Source organism: Enhydra lutris, unplaced genomic scaffold, assembly GCF_002288905.1.
Source record: "Enhydra lutris kenyoni isolate GAN:26980312 unplaced genomic scaffold, ASM228890v2 scaffoldscaffold24, whole genome shotgun sequence".
In the NCBI taxonomy this organism is placed as follows: domain Eukaryota; kingdom Metazoa; phylum Chordata; class Mammalia; order Carnivora; family Mustelidae; genus Enhydra; species Enhydra lutris.
Window position 1 is genome coordinate 30,064,495 of NW_019154108.1, and position 23,362 is coordinate 30,087,856.

At 40.8% G+C, this 23,362-nt stretch overlaps 2 protein-coding genes across 2 annotated transcripts in view; both read right to left on the reverse strand.

Moving 5' to 3' along the window:
* The window catches only part of LOC111150822 (dynein axonemal heavy chain 14), a 319,964-nt gene that overhangs the window by 173,403 nt on the left and 123,199 nt on the right, over window positions 1–23,362 (reverse strand). The window contains exons 33-34 of the mRNA XM_022508439.1: window positions 22,587–22,663; window positions 16,849–17,020 (exon numbers count right to left, since the gene is read on the reverse strand). Coding sequence (XP_022364147.1) covers window positions 16,849–17,020; window positions 22,587–22,663 — 249 coding nt within the window. The remainder of the gene's footprint in view (window positions 1–16,848; window positions 17,021–22,586; window positions 22,664–23,362) is intronic.
* LOC111150624 (ribosomal protein 63, mitochondrial-like) lies at window positions 19,400–19,708 on the reverse strand. Its single transcript, XM_022508115.1, has one exon. The coding sequence runs from the start codon at window positions 19,706–19,708 to the stop codon at window positions 19,400–19,402; it is 309 nt and encodes a 102-aa protein (XP_022363823.1).

Consider the following 23,362-nt stretch of genomic DNA (forward strand, 5'->3'; position numbering starts at 1 on the left):
TCCTCAGTGGAGAGTCAGATTCTCTCTCTCCCTCTCTCTCTGCACCTCCCCCTTCTCCCCCCTCTCTCTAAAATAAATAAATCTTTTTTTAAAAAAAGAATTCATTCTTTAAGATGTATTTAAGAACTGTTACCATAGTATCATTGTCTAATTATCATATGCTAAAAGAAAATTAAAAAGAGTCTATATCTTTGTGTAATTCCAATCACCATTAATGTAGGTTTTCAGGTTTGTAACAATTACTTTAATGTTTCGATATTAAGAATATTCTAGGATGGGCAGTGCCTGGGTGGCTCAGATGGTTAAACATCTGTCTTTGGCTGGGATCGAGCCCCGTGTCTGGCTCCCTGATCAGCAGGGAGTCTGTTTCTCCCTCTCCTCATGCTTTCTCTGTATCTCTGCCTCAAATGAATAAAATCTTTAAAAAAATATTCTAGGATAGTAAGTACAATTTGCAAGATCGAGGACTTGACGTGGTTAGACATGAAAACATCCAGTAAGTCATGGCAGGTTAGAAAAATACTTAATATTTTAATGCAGGAATTACAAGGGCATCCATGTTTCCTTCTTAAAGTGAGGTTTAGGGACGCCTGGGTGGCTCAGTCAGTAAAGCGTCTGCCTTCAGCTCAGGTCATGATCTCAGGGTCCTGGGATCGAGTCCCACATCAGGCACCCTGCTCGGTGAAGAGCCTGCTTCTCCCTCTCCCTCTGCCCCTGGCTCAGTGCTTGCTCGCTCTCTCTATCTCAAATACAAAGAAAATCTTAAAAAAATAAAGTGGGGTTTATTTCAGTGTCAATACCATAAGCAAATGTCCCTACAGAAAAAAGTGGGATTTATCCTTTTTCTCACTGACCTCTCCTACTCCATTTCTCATTCCTTGCATTCCCATGATGGGACACAGTTGCTGCTGAAGGAGACACAGAACACTCAGCAGGACTCCACAAATGGAGAAAAAATAGCTCCTATGGCCAAGCTACTGGAGCTAGGAAATCAGCTGAGAGCAACTTCATTTATTTTTAAAATTTTATTTACATTCAATTAATTAATATCAGTGTATTATTAATTTCAGAGGTAGAGTTCAGTGATTCGTCAGTTGCGAAGAACACCCAGCGCTCATTACGTCACGTGCTCTCCTTAGTGCCTATCACCCAGCTACCCCATCCCCCCACCCACGACCTCTCCAGCAACCCGCAGTTAGTTTCCTAGAGTTAAGAGTCTCTCATGGTTTGTCTCCCTCTCTGATTTCATCTTGTTGGATTTTCCCCTCCCTTCCTCAGTCTCCTCTGTTTTGTTTCTTAAATTCCACCTATGAGTGAATCATATAATTATCTTTCTCTGATTGACTTATTTCATGTAGCATAATACTCCCCTCTAGCTCCATCCATGTCATTGCAAAGGGCAAGATTTCTTTTCTTTTTTTTTTTTTTTTTTTTGATGGCTGAGTAGTATCCCATTGTAAATATATACTACATCTTCTTTATCCACTCATCTGCTGGTAGACATCTGGACTCTTCCCACAGTTTGCCTGTTGGGGACATTGCTGCTATAAGCACTGGGGTGAAGGTGTCCCTTTGGATCGCTCCATTTCTATCTTTGGGGCAAATACCCAGTAGCGCAATGAGAGCAACCTCTTTTAAATGGAGTTGGTGAGACACCCACGTTAGGCCTGAATGTGGAGCAGTTTCAGATGCGGGGGCTAGGAATTCTCCGCCACAGACAATTCAAACCTAGACACCTGCCTGGACGTAGGCCAACAGTCTACAGGAGTGGACCAGGGATAGCACAGGAGTCTGAGGATCAGCAGAAGTGGGATAATCAAAAGAAGAGGTATTTGGACATGCCATCCCTTCTGGTTAAAGACTTTCACAATTCCTTACTTGGGAAGGTTTTGAAACAAAAAATCATAATCCTACTGTAAAGTATTTATGGTTGTAAATGATGTTCCATAGAGTCAGCCACCTGGCAAACTGTACATCATTTATGTACCATATTAGGATATGGTTTTGGTGATTTTTTGTTAATTCTATGGTTGCTCTGAGTTAATGACACCCCCGCCCCAACACTGTAGATGTTGTTAGAGACAGAAATGGGAATAGGCTGGAGAGATTCCAGTTGTCTATTGCACGCATTTCAGATTCTTGTACCTCAAATGAACAAGGGATGTAAACAGCCCACCTACAGCGTATTTATTTAAGAACATGTATTCCTACGTGGATATGCTATCTGTGACTGGTCACTGTGTAAACCATCAAAAATACACTATTAAATGAAAGACTGGATTATTCCAAATTTAATATTAAACCTATAAATTGTGAACTTTGTGTCATTTCTCTAGCCATATATCATTATTTGGCAACATTTTATTAATAGTTTATTTAACAGCTGAAAGCCTTCATATTTATAATGTAAAAATTATGTGAAGGGGAAAGAAGCAGAATAAACTGATGCTTGTAAACTGACTTGTAAAACTGAGGAAGAGATGAATATAAAAGGTTAAAAAGTCAAACATCAACGTGCACCTAGAAATGCTATTATGAAGGCAATGCCATTTGTTTTAGCTACGACTTGAAAATGTTAAAGATAACACATAACTGGAGAAAGGAGAGGAAGGAATATGTAGGCTGGGGAGAAACAAAAAGATGCTTATATAAGAGAGAGAAAGTGAAAATTGTCAACTAACATCTTCCTTCCCTTTTTCTAGCAGACTGGAAATCCTCAAAATGTAAGTATAAATATGCAGAATGTAGACAATAGTTTAGATGCAACCATCCATCTTATGTCTCCTGGAAGCCACATAGCACAAAACCACAAAGATATCTACATATAGATATAGATATCTATATAAATATCTATATCAATATATCTTATATCTATATCTCTATACATATATATAGACATATCTATATATCTATATGTTTTCATTACAATAAGAATACAGAAAAATCTGCAATATCTAAAACACAGGTAAGTGCTATGAAAACAGTTAAGCTGATTTAGCTTAGAGTTTGGACCTACAGTTTGTTGGTTTGGAAAAATCCAACTCATTGAATCACATGGAACAGAGAATCTCAGAGCAGAAGTCCCCTTCCTGTCAACAGAGAACTAAAAATAAATGGCTCCATATTAAAACAGCCAACAGAATATGAAAATACATAGCTAGAGAATTTAAAGTAAGATTTGGAATATCAAAGACAAATGAAAATTTTCAAAGCTTCCAGAGAGACCTGCAGAGAAGATGGTGGAGTAGAAGGGTCCTGAGCTCACCTCATCCCATGGATACAACTAGGTAACACTCACGTCTGTGTAAATGACTCAGAAGATTCCCCAAAGACTGGTAGGACAGGTTCTCCACAGCTACACACTGAGAAGAGGCCACCTTGAAGAGGGTAGGATGGGCAGAGACACAGCTGGGAACCAAACAGATCTGTGACACTGACAGACCTGTGACACTATCTGCAGGAGGGAGGGATCTGAGGGCACAGGAAGGGGAAGAGGAGCAGATGCCAGCCCAGGCACAGGGACCTATACCAAGAAGAGGGGTCCCCATAACACTGCCTTTGAAAACCAGAGGGCTGTAACTTCGTGAGCTCTTACATTCAGTGTGGCTTACCACCTGGAACTTTAAAGATCAGCAGGTTCAGATAGGAAGCTGAGTCCCTGCCCTTAAAGAGACAGCACAACAGCAAGAGACATAGCTGATTTTCCTAACACAGAGAAACAGACACAGCAATAGACAGAATGAGGAGACAGAGGAATATGTCCCAAATGAAAGAGCAGAACAAAATTAGAGCAAGAGACCTAAACAAAATGGAAATGAGTAATAGGTCTGATAGTGAATTTAAAGTAATGCTCATAAATATCCTCACCAGAATTGAGAAAGGAGTGCAGAACTTCCATGAGACCTTCCACCAAGAGATAGGAGACATAAAAAAGAACAATTAGAGCTACTGGACTCACTTAATGGAAATAAAAATAGACCACCTGGAATAAATAGCAAACAAGAGGAAGTAGAATGGATCAGCCACCTGGAGAACAGAGTCATGGAAAGTAATCAAGCTGAGCAGATAATAAAGGAAAAAAAAATACACAAAATGAGAATAAACCCAGGGAACTCAGCAACACTGTCAAGCATAACAGTTACGTGATAGGGATCCCAGAAGAAGAGCGAGAAAAGGGGGCAGAAGATTTGTCTGAAGAAAGGATAGCTAAAAACTTCCTGAATCTGGGAAAGGAAAGAGAAATCCAGATCCAAGAGACATAGAGAAACCCCAACAAAACCAACTCAAAAGGGCTCCACACCTAGACATAAAGTAAATAATATGACAAAAAGTAGTGATAAAGAATTTTAAAAGCAGCAAGAGAAAGAAAAGCAGTTACATACAAGGGAAACCCCATACAGCTATCAGTGGATTTTTCAGCAGAAACTTTGTAGGCCAGAAGGGAGTAGAATGATATATTCAAAGTGCTGAAAGGAAAAAATTTGGAGCCAAGAATATCCAGTAAGGCTCTCATTCAGACCAGAAGGAGAGAAAGAGCTTCCCAGACAAGCAAGAGTTAAAGGAATTAATGACACTAAACCAGCCCTCCAAGAAATGTTAAAAAATATTCTTTGGGGCACCTGGGTGGCTCAGTGGGTTATTCCTCTGCCTTCAGCTCAGGTCATGATCTCAGGGTCCTGGGATCAAGCCCTGCATTGGGCTCTCTGCTTAGCAGGGAGCCTGCTTCCCTCTCTCTCTGCCTGCTGCTCTGCCTATTTGTGAACTCTCTCTCTCTCTGTCAAACAAATAAATAGAATCTTAAAAATATATATTCTTTGAGTGGAAAGGAAAGACCATAAGCAGGAATAAGAAAAGTTGGATGCACAAAAGAGGCAAAAATAAGTGTATCTATAAAATTCAGTCAAGAGATTCACAAAAAGGGATTCATTTTACTTTCATAAAAAACTGTAAAAAATGTCACCATATACCTAAGATGTGGGAGGAAGAGGAATAAGAATGAGTTCAATAAATGGAATTATTGATTGTTGTTTAGGTTTTACACCTGAAACTAATATAACACTATATTTTAACCATAATGGAACTAAAATTTAAAAAAAAGAGCAAAACCCCCCAAAACCCCAAAACCCACAGGAAACAACAGGTGTTGGTGATGATATGAAAAAAAGGAGCCCTCCTGCACTGTTGGTGGGAACACAAACTGGTGTAGCCACTCCAGGAAACAGTATGGAGGTTCATAAAAAAAAAAATAAGAATAGAATTACCATATGATCCAGTAATTTCACTACTGGATATTTACCTAAAGAAATGCAAACAGTAATTTGAAAAAACATACACACTCCTATGTTTACTGCAGCTTTACAATAGTCAAGGTATGCAAACAGCCCAAATCCCCATTGTTGGATGAATGGGTAAAGAAGATATGGTGTGTATATATATATATACACAGTACAATATCACCCAGCCATAAAAAAGACTGAAATCTTACCATTCACAACAACATAGATGGATCTAGAGAGTATAATTCTAAGTGAAATAAGTCAGAGAAAGACAAATATTGTATGGTCTCACTTACATGTGGAATTTAAGAAGAATAAGAAATAAATATATATCCACTTATATCATCAAACTATATAAGGGCAGCAATGGGCAGAAATGCAGGGAAAACAGATGTGAATCAACAATTGTAGTTAATATCTTAATACATCACTTTTAGAAACTGATGGATCAATAAAAAATAGGTATCTAAGCTGTGTAATAGTGTATGTATATAACATTAAGTCCAATGAGCATAGAACACATATTATTTCAGAGCACACATGAGGCACTTACAAAACCATATCATTAGGGGGTGTAGGAAACCCCATGAAGGTTATTTCAAAAGGATAAATATGTACAGTATAGCATACAGTCCCCAATCAAAACTAACCAGAAATGGAGATTAATAATATATGGATAGTTTAAATGCTCAGAAATTGGCAAAAAATAACTAATGGGCTATAAAAATTATAAAGAAATATTTATAACTAAATGTTAATTAAAATACTACATGTGAAAACTTAAAGGATGGGGTGCCTGGGTGGCTCAGTGGGTTAAGCCACTGCCTTTGGCTCAGGTCATGATCCCAGGGTCCTGGGATTGAGTCCTGCATCAGGCTTTCTGCTCAGCAGGGAGCCTGCTTCCTCCTGTCTCTCTCTCTGCCTGCCTCTCTGCCTACTTGTGATCTCTCTCTCTGTCAAATAAATAAATAATATCTTTAAAAACAAACAAAAAAAACCTTATAGGAAACAGCTACAGGAATACTGAGAGGAAAATTCACATCTTTAAATACTTTAGGAAGAAACAGATAAAAACAAACTAAGCACTAAACTTAAGAATAGAACAAGTCAAATGAAATAAATAGAATGTAAATAATGAAGGACAGAAATCAACCAAATAGATCAAGGAAATAAAAAGTGAAAAAAAAAATCTAAACCAAATGTTACCTCTTTGAAAAAACTGATCATGCACAGACCTCAGGCAAGAATGATCATTACGAAGGAACAGAAATAACTGTAGCAGAGCCTGGAAAGTGGTGAGAGTAGTAGAGACAACTTCAGTTAATGCATTTAGAAACACACATGTGTTGTATGAACACAGGGAGTGTGAAGGGCTCACTAGGTGATTCAAAGCCTCTCCCTCCCACCCCTACCAAATCCAGATCCAAGTATTTTTACAGTGAGTTTGATCAAAAATCTAATCTTCTACAAGTTTTTCCAGAAAATATAAGAACATTTGTTGTTCAGTCTATTTTGAGGAGCTGGGATAATCTTGATTCTAAAAACAGGTAAGGACACCTCATTTTTAAGTGTACATGTGAAAATCCTAAATAAAATATTAACTAACTTAATACAATAGTATATAAAAATCACATGAGGATAAAACGTGGAATATCCCAGGAATGCAGGAGTGATGCAACCCTGGAAAGTTTTCATAAGCAAAGGAGAATATGGGACACAAGGACGGGAGGAAAGAGGTATGGCTGTCATTCTTACTTACATGATCGGCCAACAAAATCCCCAGGGAACACATAAAATCAGTGCTAATTCTGAACTACTGAGACACTTCACCAAGGCTGCCATATTCAAGGGGAGACTCAAATCAAAGGCATTTCAGCACACGTGCTATACACCACTGAGAATATTGTAACTATGACACCAGTATCGCCAAGAACTCTACCACACTGTGAAGTCACTGAGGGCATTGCGTGGCCATGCAGCCGGGAGGCCGGAGCTGGAGAGCACTGGGCGGGTCCAGGGCTGTGGGCTGGGGAGGCACAGGGTATTCCCAGACCCCTTTCCTGCACAGAGTCACAGACAGCATTTCTAATGTACAAAGCTAAAAAAAATTAAAAAGCAGGTAATATTGTCGAATTTGGGCAGTGAAAGAGAGAGAGCAGAAAGGAGAAAAGAAGACGTACATCATTGTTTATATTAGGGACTAACATAATATCCAAATAGCTGGAAAACTATGGATATTATGATAAAGATGTATAAAGTTACCCTTAGAATAAAAATACTAGCCTGCATAAAAATCTGTAGAATAAAACAAAATTTAAAAACCACTTCAGGGGTGCCTGGGTGGCTCAGTGGGTTAAAGCCTCTGCCTTCGGCACAGGTCATTATCCCAGGGTCCAGGGATCGAGCCCCGCATTGGGCTCTCTGCTGCTGCTTCCTCCTCTCTCTCTCTGCCTGCCTCTCTGCCTGCTTGTGACTTCTCTTTCTGTGTGTCAAATAAATAGAATCTTTAAATTAAAAAAAAAAATTAAAAAAAAAACCACTTCACTTTGTGGAATTTATAAAGTTGGGGAAAAAAAAGTCCACAAGTCCAAAAGGCAAACAATGGCATAACCGTCTGAATAAAGTGGAATTCAAGCCAAAAACCACACACCAGGACCCAAAAGTGCTGCTTGTTGAAGGGTACAACTCCTGCAATGATGTGTTATTGGTATCCGTGTGTCAGACGACACAGTAACGAAAATTAGGAAGAAGAGGGTGGAAGGGTGAATAGGAATGTGCCGAGAGGAGACACGAGTTCACTTCTGAGTCCAAGGACAACAAGTAAACAAGTACAAGTCCATCTGTGGCACGTGTAGCACCATCGATAAGATAGAGAAAATGGGGTTGAGCTGCCTCTGCATCCATTCTGTCCCATCCAACCAACAGCCTGTGGGGATGTGACCCTGACCCTCCCACTGGCGCAGGCCCCCAGATGGAAGCCTGCAGAGCCGGGAGCAGGCATGAGCTGGTGGTGACATGTCCTTGCCTCCTGGGGTCTTCCCCTTACAGGCTCCTTAGACAGCACCCACCAGGAACTTGCCAAATTCCTGCTCTGTTTGGTTTACCCTGGCCAATGCAGCCTTAGCCTGGGAATCCCAAAAGCAGCCCGGCCATGGCCCCTGATGAAGGCGGGTGCCCCAGGCCTGCCTCTCTGCCGGCACCCTGCCTCGTCCTCCTCAGGGGGCTCCTGGAGGCCTGTCCTGCAAACTTCCTCCAAGACCCGTGAGTAATAAGCATCTCTATTTCAGTGTCTCTTGCCGAACTGTAGCTCACCAGCCAGTACCCTACGCATCACTTAATAAATGGGAAATGAACAGTCTTAACAAATGGAGATAAACAAAACTCTGTCTTCTATTTGCAGTCCAGAGATACCTTTTTTCCATGTGCATAGGGACTATGCACAAAAGTTACCTATCCATTAGGCCATTAAAAAGTCTAAATTCTTAAGGAAGAGTAACAAAGATAATATTCTCTGATGATAATTAAGTAAAACCAGAAATTGGTAACAAAATCAGAAAATAAAAAGGTCTTTACCTGGAAATTAAAAGCATGAAAAACCTCTGTCTTGAAAGAACACTTAGAAAAGAAGGAAATACACATTGGTCTATCAAATTTCTGGGGAAAAATGCTTAGGAAAACACCACCCACCTGAACTTACAGCCTCTATATCTAAGGCAGTGCTTGGACGAAGTTACATAGTTTTCTTTGCTGGGCTTTTTTTTTTGTTGTTTTTTATTTTTAAGTAGGTTTCATGCCCAGCACGAAGCCCAGTGTGGGGTTTGAACCACAATACTAAGATCAAGACCTGAGCTGAGACCAAGAGCCAGCCGCTTAACCATCTGAGCCACATGCCAGAGACAGAGACGCTTGGTCACAGGCTGGGTGAGCTCGGAGCGCGGCCGGAGGCCAGAGAGACAGGAGTGATTGAGCTCTTTTCTCTGAGGGCGCCTTGAGGAGTGGGACCCCGAGCTCTCAGCTCCTCCGGGCCGGAGACTGGGAGGCCGCCATTTTCATTCCCGTCCTCCGGAACTCTACGGAAAGCGTTCAGGGAACAAAAGCTCCCGAAAGCGAACCTGAGTGGATTACTTAGCCCGCCCCCGGTAAAGGTGGTGCAATTCTGCCTCGGGCAAAGACACTTGAGAATCACTATAGCAGGCCCCTCCCCCAGAAGATCAACAAGAAATCCAGCCAAGACCAAGTTCACTTACCAAGGAGAACAGCGGAATTCCAGAGGAGGAGAAAGCAAAGCATGGAATTCATGGCTTTCTCCCCATGATTCTTTAGTCTTGCAGTTAATTAATTTTTTTTTAATTTTATTTTTTTTCTTCTGCTAAAATTTTTTTAAACTTTTACCCTTTCCTCTTTTTAAACTAGTTTATCTTAACAATAACTTTCATAAAAATAATAATAATCTTTTTTGAACCTTCATTATTATAGTCATATTTTATCCTTCATTGTATCTAACCTTAGATTTTGTACACACATAGGGTTTTTTCTTCTAAAAAATTTGGGGTACAACTTCTTCTAACAGATCAAAATATACCCTAAATCTAGCTCCGGGCTTGTTCTAGTCTCCAGGCTGAGCAAATTCTCTCCACTTTCTTTTTCTTTATTCTCCTAACCAACTTACTTTATCAACTCCTTTTTTAGAAATTTAAAAAAAAAATTTTTTTTTCATCTTTATAGGCATATTCCATCCCTTCATTGTGTTTACCCTTATATATGTTTTTCACTCTTTAAAATTTTGGGAGGTAGTTTCTTCTAAGAGACCAAAATACTCACAAAATTAAGTGGGTGACCCTGTGCTAGTCACCAGTCTAATATATATATATATATATATATATATATATATATATATATATATATTTTCTTTTCTATATTTTTTCTTTATTTGTTTTCTTTTTCTATTTCTTTTTAACTTCTTTTTATCCCCTTTCTCCCCCCCCACCCACGATTTGAGGTCTCTTCTGATTTGGTTAAAGCACATTTTCCTGGGGTCTTTGCCACCCTTTCAGTATTTTATTTGCTCCTTCATATATTCTTATCTGGACAAAATGACAAGGTGGAAAAACTCACCGCAAAAAAAAGAACAAGAGGCAGTACCAAAAGCTAGGGACCTAATCAATACAGACATTGGTATATGTCAGATCTAGAGTTCAGAATGACGATTCTCAAGGTTCTAGCTGGGCTCGAAAAAGGCATGGAAGATATTAGAGAAACCCTCTCCGGAGAGATAAAAGCCCTTTCTGGAGAAATAAAAGAACTAAAATCTAACCAAGTTGAAATAGAAAGAGCCATTAATGAGGTGCAATAAAAAATGGAGGCTCTTACTGCTAGGATAAATGAGGCAGAAGAAAGAATTAATGATATAGAAGACCAAATGACAGAGAATAAAGAAGCTGAGCAAAAGAGAGACAAACAAATACTGGACCAAGGGGGGAGAATTCGAGAGATAAGTGACACCATAAAACGAAACAACATTAGAATAACTGGAATTCCAGAAGAAGAAGAAAGAGAGAGGGGAGCAGAAGGTATATTGGAGAGAATTATTGGAGAGAATTTCCCTAATATGGCAAAGGGAACAAGCATCAAAATCCAGGAGGTGCAGAGAATCCCCCTCAAAATCATTAAGAATAGGTCCACACCCCATCATCTAATAGTAAAGTTTACAAGTCTTAGCAACAAAGAGAAAATCCTGAAAACAGCCCGGGAAAAGAAGTCTGTAACATACAATGGTAAAAATATTAGATTGGCAGCAGACTTATCCACAGAGACCTGGCAGGCCAGAAAGAGCTGGCATGATATATTCAGAGCACTAAACGAGAAAAACATGCAGCCAAGAATACTATATCCTGCTAGGCTATCACTGAAAATAGGAGAGAGAAAAAGCTTCCAGGACAAACAAAAACTGAAAGAATTTGCAAACACCAAACCAGCTCTACAAGAAATATTGAAAGGGGTCCTTTAAGCAAAGAGAGATCCTTAAAGTAGTAGATCAGAAAGAAACAGAGACAATATACAGCAACAGTCACCTTATAGGCAATACAATGGCACTAAATTCATATTTCTCAATAGTTACCCTGATTGTAAATGGGATAAATGCCCCAATCAAAAGACACAGGGTATCAGAATGGATAAAAAACAAAACCCATCAATATGCTGCCTACAAGAAACTCATTTTAGACCCGAAGACACTTCCAGATTTAAAGTGAGGGGGTGGAAAACAATTTACCATGCTAATGGACATCAGAAGAAAACGGGGGGGGGGGGGTAATCCTTATATCAGATTAGATATTAAGCCAAAGACTATAATAAGAGATGAGGAAGGACACTATATCATACTCAAAGGGTCTGTCCAACAGAAGCTCTAACAATTTTAAATATTTATGCCCCTAACATGGGAGCAGCCAAATATATAAACCAATTAATAACAAAATCAAAGAAACACATCGACAGTAATACAATAATAGTAGGGGACTTTAACACTCCCCTCACTGAAATGGACAGATCATCCAAGCAAAAGATCAACAAGGAAATAAAGGCCTTAAATGACACACTGGACCAGATGGACATCACAGATATATTCAGAACATTCCATCCCAAGCAACAGAATACACATTCTTCTCTAGTGCACATGGAACATTCTCCAGAATAGATCACATCCTGGGTCATAAATCAGGTCTCAAACAGTATCAAAAGATTGGGATCATTCCCTGCATATTTTCAGACCACAATGCTCTGAAGCTAGAACTCAATCCCAAGAGGAAATTTGGAAAGAACCCAAATACATGGAGACTAAACAGCATCCTTCTTAAAGAATAAATGGGTCAACCAGGAAATTAAAGAAGAATTGAAAAAATTCATGGAAACAAATGATAATGAAAACACAACAGTTCAAAATCTGTGGGACACAGCAAAGGCAGTCCTGAGAGGAAAATATATAGCGATACAAACCTTTCTCAAGAAACAAGAAAGGTCTCAGGTACACAACCTAACCCTTCACCTAAAGGAGCTGGAGAAAGAACAACAAAGAAAGCCTAAACCCAGCGGGAGAAGAGAAATCATAAAGATCAGAGCAGAAATCAATGAAATAGAAACCAAAAAAAACAATAGAACAAATCAATGAAACTAGGAGGTGGTTCTTTGAAAGAATTAATAAGATTGATAAACCTCTGGCCAGACTTATCAAAAAGAAAAGAGAAAGGACCCAAATAAATAAAATCATGAATGAAAGAGGAGAGATTACAACCAACACCAAAGAAATACAAACAATTATAAGCACATATTATGAGCAACTCTACACCAACAAATTTGACAATCTGGAAGAAATGGATGCATTCCTAGAGACATACAAACTACAGCTGAACCAGGAAGAAATAGAAAACCTGAACAGACCCATAACCGGTAAGGAGATTGAAACAGTCATCAAAAAATCTCCAAACAAACAAAAGCCCAGGGCCAGACAGCTTCCCAGGGGAATTCTATCAAACAGTTAAAGAAGAATTAATTCCTATTCTCCTGAAACTATTCCAAAAAATAGAAATGGAAGGAAAACTTCCAAACTCATTTTATGAGGCCAGCATCACCTTGATCCCAAAACCAGACAAGGATCCCATCAAAAAAGAGAACTACAGACCAATATCCTTGATGAACACAGATGCAAAAATTCTCACCTAAATACTAGCCAATAGGATCCAACAGTACATTAAAAGGATTATTCACCACGACCAAGTAGGATTTATTCCAGGGCTGCAAGTTTGGTTCAAAATCTGCAAATCAATCAATGTGATACAATACATTAATAAAAGAAAGAACAAGAACCATATGATACTCTCAATAGATGCTGAAAAAGCATTTGACAAAGTACAGCATCCCTTCCTGATCAAAACTCTTCAAAGCGTAGGGATAGAGGGCACATACCTCAATATTATCAAAGCCATCTATGAAAAACCCACCGCAAATATAATTCTCAAGGGAGAAAAACTAACAGCTTTTCCACTGAGGTCTGGAACACGGCAGGGATGTCCGTTATCACCACTGCTATTCAACATAGTACTTAAGTCCTAGCCTCAGCAATCAGACAACAAAAAGAAATTAAAGGCATCCAAATCGGCAAAGAAGAAGTCAAACTATCACTCTATGCAGATGATATGACACTATATGGGGAAAATCCAAAAGACTCCACTCCAAAACTGCTAGAACTTGTACAGGAATTCAGTAAAGTTTCAGGATATAAAATCAATGCACAGAAATCAGTTGCATTTCTTTACACCAACAACAAGACAGAAGAAAGAGAAATTAAGGAGTCAATCCCATTTACAATTGCACCCAAAACCATAAGATACCTAGGAATAAACCTAACCAAAGAGGTAAAGAATCTATACTCAGAAAACTATAAAGTACTCATGAAAGAAATTGAGGAAGACACAAAGAAATGGAAAAATGTTCCATGCTCCTGGATTGGAAGAACAAATATTGTGAAAATGTCTATGCTACCTAAAGCAATCTACACATTTAAGCAATCCCTATCAAAATCCCATCCATTTTTTTCAAAGAAATGGAAAAATTAATCCTAAAATTTATATGGAACCAGAAAAGACCTCAAATAGCCAAAGGAATATTGAAAAAGAAAGCCAAAGGTGATGGCATCACAATTCCGGACTTCAAGCTCTATTACAAAGCTGTCATCATCAAGACAGTATGGTACTGGCTCAAAAACAGACACATAGATCAGTGGAACAGAATAGAGAGCCCAGAAATAGACCCTCAGCTCTATGGTCAACCAATCTTCGACAAAGCAGGAAAGAATGTCCAATGGAAAAAAGACAGCCTCTTCAATAAATGGTGTTGGGAAAATTGGACAGCCACATGCAGAAAAATGAAATTGGACCATTTCCTTACACCACACATGAAAATAGACTCAAAATGGATGAAGGAACCTCAATGTGAGAAAGGAATCCATCAAAATCCTTGAGGAGAACACAGGCAGCAACCTCTTCGACCTCAGCCACAGCAATATCTTCCTAGGAACATCGCCAAAGGCAAGGGAAGCAAGGGCAAAAATGAATTATTGGGATTTCATCAGCAAAGGAAACAGTTAACAAAACCAAAAGACAACTGACAGAATGGGAGAAGATATTTGCAAATGACATATCAGATAAAGGGCTAGTGTCCAAAATCTATAAAGAGCTTAGCAAACTCAACACCCAAAGAACAAATAATCCAATCAAGAAATGAGCAGAGGACATGAACAGACATTTCTGCAAAGAAGACATCCAGATGGCCAACAGACACATGAAAAAATGCTCCACATCACTCGGCATCAGGGAAATACAAATCATAACCACAATGAGATACCACCTCACACTGGTCGGAATGGCTAAAATTAACTAGTCAGGAAATGACAGATGCTAGTGAGGATGTGGAGAAAGGGGAACACTCCTACACTGTTGGTGGGAATGCAAGCTGGTGCAGTCACTCTGGAAAACAGCACGGAGGTTCCTCAAAAAGTTGAAAATAGAGCTACCCTATGACCCCGCAATTGCACTACTGGGTATTTACTCTAAAGGTACAAAAGTAGTGATCCGAAGGGGCATGTGCACCTGAATGTTTATAGCAGCAGTGTCCACAATAGCCAAACTATAGAAAGAACCTAGATGTCCATCAACAGATGAATGGATAAAGAAGATGTGGTATATATATACAATGGAATACTATGCAGCCATCAAAAGAAATGAAATCTTGCCATTTGCAACGATGTGGATGGAACTAGAGGGTATCATGCTTAGCGAAATAAGTCAATCGGAGGAAGACAACTATCATATGATTTCCCTGATATGAGGAAGTGGAGATGCAGTGTGGGGTGTTTGGGGGGTAGGAAAAGAATAAATGAAACAAGACGGGATCAGGAGGGAGACAAACCATCAGAGACTCTTAATCTCACAGAACAAACTGAGGGTTGTTGGGGGGAGGGGGTCGGGAGAGGGTGGTTGGGTTATGAACATTTGGGGGTGTGTGTGCTGTGGTGAGTGCTGTGAAGCATGTAAACCTGGCGATTCACAGACCTGTACCCCTGGGGCTAAAAATACATTATATGTTTATAAAATACATTATAATTATATTATAATGTATTTATAATATTATTATAATAATATATAATATATTATTATAATATATAATTATAATTTAATTATATTATAAAATACATTATAATTATATAATTTTATATAATTATAAAACACATTATATGTTTATAAAAAATAAAAATAAATAAAAATAATAATAGGGATATTAAAAGGTTAGAAATCAAAAAGATGTATTAAATAAAAGGCCATTTTTTTGAAGAAAACAATTAGATACACTTCTAGGTCATCTATGTAATGAAGCAAACCCAAGCTAAGAAAATAAGACCTGCTGGGAGGGTAACATCAGAAACGGGAAACTGCAACGGCTGTGAGACAGTGGTTGTCTCAGATCCACACACAACATTCTAACATGTGAATGCCATGAGAACACTCCCTAGTTCAACAAAATTGAGCCTGGAAGGGATCTGAAATCTAACTAGACCAGAACCATGAAAGAACTATCGTGTCATAAAACTCCTGGTCCGGGTGGTTTGCAAGGGAAATTTTCCCAGACCTTCCTACACAACCTAATGAATGATCTTTTGCTGAGCACTTCATGTGTGCCTCAAAATAATCTGTATTCTATGCCCGCTGGGTACGGGGTTGTGCACATAGCTTATACGTATACTTAAAGAAGGAACAATTATGAGGCTGTTTAAACTATAAGCTACATAAACCATATATACTAAAATTAAAACAAAAAAAAAAACACAAAAAACAGTGTTTTGAAAAATTGGGCAGGGTCCCAGGGAAAGGAGTGCATGGGTTTGATGGCCTGATCGCTGATAAGGGCCCAGGAAGAGCCAGAAAGCAAAGAGACCCTTGGGGTGGAAAAAGTGGCGGGAGGAAAAAGGACACACAGTCAGGTCACCTGATGTGGCCAGACCGTGAAAGGCAGTGTGACCGGTGTCGGGGGAGCTGACTCTGGGTCTGTCTGCTGGGGGCTCTGTGGGCCTGGTCACAGGTGTCCAGAAAGCACTGCTGTCTGCCGCAGCATGTGGACACAGGGGGCCGCGGGAGAAAAGTCGAGACCCCACCCAGAAAGTGGCGATGACTGCAAGGTCAGTCATAACATGCCATTTTTATAACCACAAAAGTTTACATTGTAATGTCCTTTTTCATAGTCCTGATCTAATTTGATCCTTAGAGCACCTCTTTAAAGTAGGAAGAGGAAACTCTCATTCCCTTTGGAAAGACGAAAAAACTGGGGAACAATGTAATTAGCAGCCTTCCTTGACTGAGGCTGTTTTTTTCCCAAGGGGAAATACATCTCCGAGTATGTTTATCTCTCCAACTAGAACATGAGTAGAGTGTTTCAGGAAGAACTAGAATATTTTTTACTTATGTCATTTCTTATCTCAATATTCCACATCTAAATCATTTGTGATGGTTTTCAAAAGTCTTATTACCTCCAAGGCAACCTGATTTGGTGTTGAAACTGCTGCTTCAGGAAAAATATCTCCTATAATCTTTTCAAAACATGGGACGTCTTCAGGGAGAAATTTTGGCAAACTAGCTTCTCTTAGAGCCTCAATAACGATCAGAGTCTCCTCCTTTTCAGAAAGATGGTCACCGGTGTTACTTTAACAGAAGAAGAAAACAGACAAGGTGAGCAAGAATGACACTGAGGACTGTTCTGCTCCTTTGCGGCGGTGGCTATCCCCACGGCCCTTCCTCCTGTCCCTCACTGCAAAGCAGCTAGATGGTGTGCGTGAGGCGGATCTGGTCCCAGGGCCCACAGATGGGACCCCGAGATGGGCCCAGAGACAGGCCCGGGCTGGTCCCGAACAGGCAGGGCAATGCCACCCCCACAGTCAGGGCCTGGCATTGTATCAGTAACGTGTTTTAGCTGCAAATATGGAATGAATTCGGGTTGATGTCAAATAAGAAATAATAACAATTTATTCACAATCTCGAGGCAGACCAGGGAAGCAGGCTTGCAGGCTATGCAGCTGGGAACTGTGGCCCGAGTTACGCCACGGAAGTGGTCCTGTAGAGACAAATGGACCTGAAACCCTGTCAGAGCAGTCCTCCCCTGCCCGCCTCTGGAGATTCTGAGGGAGAGAAACCTCGAATCCCTCTTCCGCTCAAGCCAGCTGAAGGTATCTCTGCTTGTTGTCACAAAAGCCTCCAGATGTAAGAAGTCATCGCATAATATTCTGCCCCACAGTAACGATATGTTGCCTCTTGAACACTTCAGCACATATCTGTGCACATTAAACATGCCCGCAGGAGAAGGAACAGCAGGCCGTGCGGTCAGACTGCAGAGACACACAAGAAGCAACGTACTCTGGGCGGGAGAGGCCCTTCTGCCCTCCTGGGCACACATGTCCAAACTCTTCAGCAGGACAGGGGCGAATCTGAAGTCTTTGATCCTTAATAAAAACAGCTAATAGCTAACGTTTAGGGAGCACTTTTACCGGGCACTCTAATTCTTTAATCAAAGAATTCATTACTCTTTTCAAGCACTTAAGAGGGAAAGTAATACTCAACATGAGTCAACATGACCTCCAGGTCAGACAGTTGCTGGGGGTCAGTGACATTCTTTCTCCCCAGACACAGCTTGCTTTACACTCGAGGAGGATAACTTGAAGGAAGGAGGGAAGGAAGGAAGGACTGATGGACGCACAAACTACTACATCTGGGAGCGATCACAGTTTATATATAATAATACTGTTATGCTACTGTGCTGTTAGATATATAAATGTAAGACTCAACTAAAGTTCTCCACAAGAATAATTTGGGGGATGGCATCTAAGATTATCATGGGGAATATCTGTTATCATTTAAGAATAAAAAATGAAAGCCCTACACTAATAAGTCAACTAAAATCCAAGAAAATCCAAGAAAATAATTTTTTTTTTCTTACCCATTTTGATTGCCTTCATGATACCTACCACATTCTTTGGAATTAGTTAAGGCTCACTTTATGGCCCAGTACTGTGGTAAGTTTTGTGTTTCAAGTGATTACCTGAAGAGATGTTAATTCTCTAGCTGTTGACAAAGCACATCTTTTCTACCAAGGACATCCTAGAATTCCAGCTGCTGGGCAGTCTGTCTCCCCGAAAGGGAGATACAGAAACCTCCTTTCTGGGACTGTCTGCGGGAGGCAGACAAAACTGTTCTGCAGAGATATATTCCCTTGCTAATCCCTGGAACCTGTGAATATTTTCTGATACAGCAAAAGATGGGACTGAGTTTATCTCAGATGATCCCGATTTAAATGCAGTCACACGCTCCTCCTGAGAGCAAGGCAGAGAGACACACAGACACGAAGACAGTGAGAAGAGGGGGTGGACACCGGAGTGACGCAGCCACAAGCTCCGGGGTGCTGACAGATCACAGGCAGGACTCTCCCTCTGGACCTTGGCAGAGACAACAGTCCTGCCCACAACCTGGAGTTCAGACTTCTGGTCTCAGGTACTTTAAGATGTCAAGTCTGTAGCCATTTGTTATGGCAGCCCTACAAAGCAAATACACGGTCTCCTACTACTGTTTTTTTTTTTTTTAAGATTTTATTTATTTGACAGAGAGAGACACAGCGAGAGAGGGGAACACAAGCAGCAGGGGTAGGAGAGGGAGAAGCAGGCTTCTTGCTGAGCAGGGAGCCCGATGCGGCACTGGCTCCCAGGAACCTGGGACCATGAACTGAGCTGAAGGCAGACGCTTAACGACGGAGCCACCCAGGCGCCCCTCCTACTACTGTTTTAAATATAAGCACCTCCAGACTCTCCGGGAGTTAGAGCGAGGCTCTGCCAGTACAAAAAAAAAAAAAATGCCAATTTTTTTTTTTGACTGAACTATGAAGTTTTATTAAAGAGTTTGGAGCCCCAGATATTCTATATGCAGACCACTATACTCATGCTTGCTGTTCAATAAGACTGGTCCAAAGGATCATTTTTCCTCCTTCTTCGGTTCCAGAATCAGTCCAGAGGTGGCAGCCCTGTGACTGCCTCCGGGTCAGCACCACTTCTTGCTGACATTGAGATGGTCGAGCTGGTCTACCACAAATCTGTGTGGGGGGAACTTGGACATGCTGGCCACCTTGATGGCCTCGAAGGCCGCCGCCCTGTGCTCCGCGGCGTGGCCGTACTCCTGATCCGTGATGAGGTAGGGCATGCTCAGCCAGTAGTGGTTCTCTGCCTCTATCTCCAGGCGACGGATCATGTTCTGCCTCGCCTGGGAAGACACGGTCCGTGGCCACCGGTGCTTCCCAATCCACTGTCTGCCAGGAATGCGATTGCGGCAGAGGAGGGTGGTCAGGAACATGGTACCTACGGCTGCGGCCCTCAGGAGACCACAGGTGCCCTCCTGTCCTCCGCATGCTGTAGTACAACATTTGTTGTAGTACAACAACTCTGCCAGTACAACATTTCCAGACAGAGTTGCTGGGAGACTGTTCTGGAAATGAGGGACATTTGTGGTATCTGTGCATGCCTCGGAGGCAAAGCCAGGAGCCTGAGAAAGAATGGGCAAGAGCAGAGGGAGAGGAAGGGACAGAAGGGAAAAGGACAGACAAGAAGAACCACAATAGGGGCACCTGGGTGGCTCAGTGGGTTAAGTCACTGCCTTTGGCTCAGGTCATGATCTCAGGGTCCTGGGATCGGGTCCCACATCGGGCTCTCTGCTCGGTGGGGATCCTGCTTCCTCCTCTCTCTCTCTCTCTGCCTGCCTCCCTGCCTAACTGTGATCTCTATCTGTCAAATAAATAAATAAAATCTTTTAAAAAATTCCCCAATCCTCTTTATAATACAGTCATCTTCACACAACCACATCGCCTGCTTTAGGGGGACCAGGGGGCGGGCTGTCACAGCTGTGCAAGCACAGACAGACAAAAGACAGCTGCTCCTCATGGCAGCAGACTGACAGCACACTGGACGTGGGAGCCCCAGTCCAGGTGCCTGGGAGAACTAACTGAGGCTTTTCTATGATGCAAAGAACACGGATCAGGGACTCCCTCTCTGGAACAGGTCCTCGTACAGCAGAAAGACTGGAGGACTGGAGAACGTCAGGAAGCTGATTCCTGGTACTCCTGCCTCTAATTCTTCCCAATGACAAAGCATTTCATAACAGGTACCCATCTACCTGCCATCAGTCTTACATAGACCATTTTGCAATATGTGCCTTAGTTCCTTTATTTGTAAGAAATAACATACTACGGTCGAGCTAAAGCCAGACCCCTGGCTCTTCCCCTCCCCACAGCGTTCTGTGCTTGGTGCTGTATCTAGGTACCATGAACAATCTGTAACACTGGCTGTGTTTTAATAATTCATGTAAATGGCATATTGATATGCCCTCTTACAACATATTCACTTTTTTTCATTTAACTTTTAATGGGTAATACATGAATATAGCCCCAGATCAAATCCAAAGAGTTCCGCCCCTTAGCAACAATGGAAACAAACGCTCACTTCCCTATAGCTTCGCCAACAAAGTCCCAACTTTTGTATTTTTGCCCATCTGATGAGAGACAACATTTCCATTTTTAATGTGCATTTCTCTCAGGAGTGGGGTTGAGTATATTTTCATGTATTTAAAAACTTTTATGTTTCCTTTTCTGAGAACTGTCCTTTGCCCATTTTGCATACGAGTCCTTCCCCGTGTGCTCCAGGCAGTCCTCCTGTGTCATGAGGATGAGCTCTCCCTCTGCCCAGAGAGCTGCAAATAGCCTTCTTCCCAGTTCATCACTCAGCTCCTGACCGCACAGTGTTTTCTGACCATTATCACTCTTTGCCTTTATAGCTTCTAGATTTTGGGTCTTAGTTTTACAGGTCTTCTGTAGTCCAAGAAAATAAAGGACATTTTGTTTCTTCAAATCCTTTTACGTTTTTAGTCTTTTGCTCCTGTTATCCAGGTAGATAACGTTGGCCGTGGCTCCAACTGCATCTTTATGCACAGGGCACTTTAGTTTTCCCAAAGACAATCACTGGAAAGTCTGGGAGTTTGTTCTTGCCTCACAACTGACAACACACTACACGCCCAGCGTGTGCAGTCCTGCCTCTGGGTTCTGTTCTGTCCTGATGACTTGTCCCTCTCTGTTCATAAGCCAGCACCACAGTGTTTAACCAATGCAGCTCTATAATATGTCTCAGTAATTAAAGGAATGTTTCTCCTTCATTGCTTTCATTTGTTAATATCTTTCTAGTTAGTCTTAACTGTTTTTCTTTTTTTAAGGATGCATTTATTTATTTGAGACAGAGAAAGAGTGCACTTGCACATGCGAGTGCGAGTGGTGGGAGGGATGGAAGGAGAGCGAATCTCAAGCAGATTCCCTGCTGAGCAAAAAGCCTGACTCAGGGCTCCATCTCATGACCCGTGAGATCATGACCCATGAAATCACAACCTGAGCCGAAACCAAGAGTCGGATGCTTAACCGCTTGTGCCTCTGAGAAGCCCCTTTCTATTTGAACTTTAAAATCTGCTGGCTCAAAAATAAACAAATACCTTTGGTATACTCACTGGGAGGTTTTTTCATTCATAAATGAACATTTAGAGTCTTTAAATCTTTATGATGCTAGACCATCTAAGATGTTATATTAAGTACATGATGTATTATTTCATTTATTCATGTTTTCATTTGCATCCTTCACAAATGTTTTCTTCATATGGGTTTTACACATTTCTCATACAGATATATTCATATAGGTTTTACATTTCTCATTAAATTACTGCTCTTTTAAATAAGGCCTTTTATTCCAGTGTATCTTTTATTATATAAAGGTTAAGATACTTTTTAAAAAAGATTTTATTTATTTATTTGACAGATAGAGATCAAAAGTAGGCAGAGAGGCAGGCAGGGAGAGAGGAGGAAGCAGGCTCCCTGCTGAGCAAAAAGCCTGATGTGGGGCTCGATCCCAGGACCCTGGAATCATGACCTGAGCCAAAGGCAGAGGCTTTAACCCACTGAACCACCCAGGCACCCCAAGATACATTTTTTTAAACAATAGGTTCTTCTGAGGAAAAGTCCCCGGGGATCTTGTGCATTTTTTTCTTCCTCTTCTTTCACATTCTTAAACACCTCTATTATATTTCACTGTAACATTCTGGGAGCTCCATTTTATCTCGTCATTGTTACTTAGACTTTTACCAATTATTTTCCCTGTGTTGCATAACTTCGTTTGACCTAACAATTCAAAATTCAACTCACCATTTAAATACCTGTGTCTTCTTCCCAGCCATTGTTAAAATGGTCTTCAGAGACCTCAAGCCAAAATCATAATGATCCTATAAAGCATTAAAATATCTGAGTTATTACATTTCTGAAAGAAAAATGGGATGACTTGGAAATAAATGCATATACTACACAGTTAAATCCCTAATCATGTACACTGTGAAGAAAGACTGTGCTGTAAATCAAGAAAGACTGCATTTGGCTTCTAGTGCTTTCACTTCCCCCCGAAGTGGTGCCCCTAAAGTCTTCTTAAGGGAGAAAGTCAGAAGTATTAAAGCTGTTAAAAACTATCAGTATCTAAACTAAATTTTCTCTGAAATGGAGAGATGAACTGAAAGAATAGGGTAAAGAAGAACATTCTGGAGGTGGTGTGGCTGGTTGTCCAAACCATGCTGAGTCATAAACAAATACTCATCCAGCTGGCATATCCCAGAACAATCATTTTCAACATGTGGTACTCAGATCAGCAACATCAGGAACTGTTGAGAACCAGTTAGAAACGCAAATTCTCAAGGGCTGCGCCACTCAGAAAGTTGGTGGTAACGTCCAGGGATTTGTGCTTTAACAAATTCCCCCAATTATCTCGAAGCACAAAAAAAGTGCGAGTCACTGCTATAGAGGTTAACTTCCTCGTATGAAGAAAGTAGTCCCCAGTTTCACACAGCAGGTATTCCATTATTTTCTCCAGGCCCTGGAGGAAAGGCTTGCAACCTGGACTGGTTTTACACATTCCCTCACCTCCATGTTGGCTC

Coding starts and splice junctions, on each gene's coding strand:
- LOC111150624 (XM_022508115.1), bottom strand. CDS start 19,708: ATGTTCCTGACCACCCTCCTCTGCCGCAATCGCATTCCTGGCAGACAG.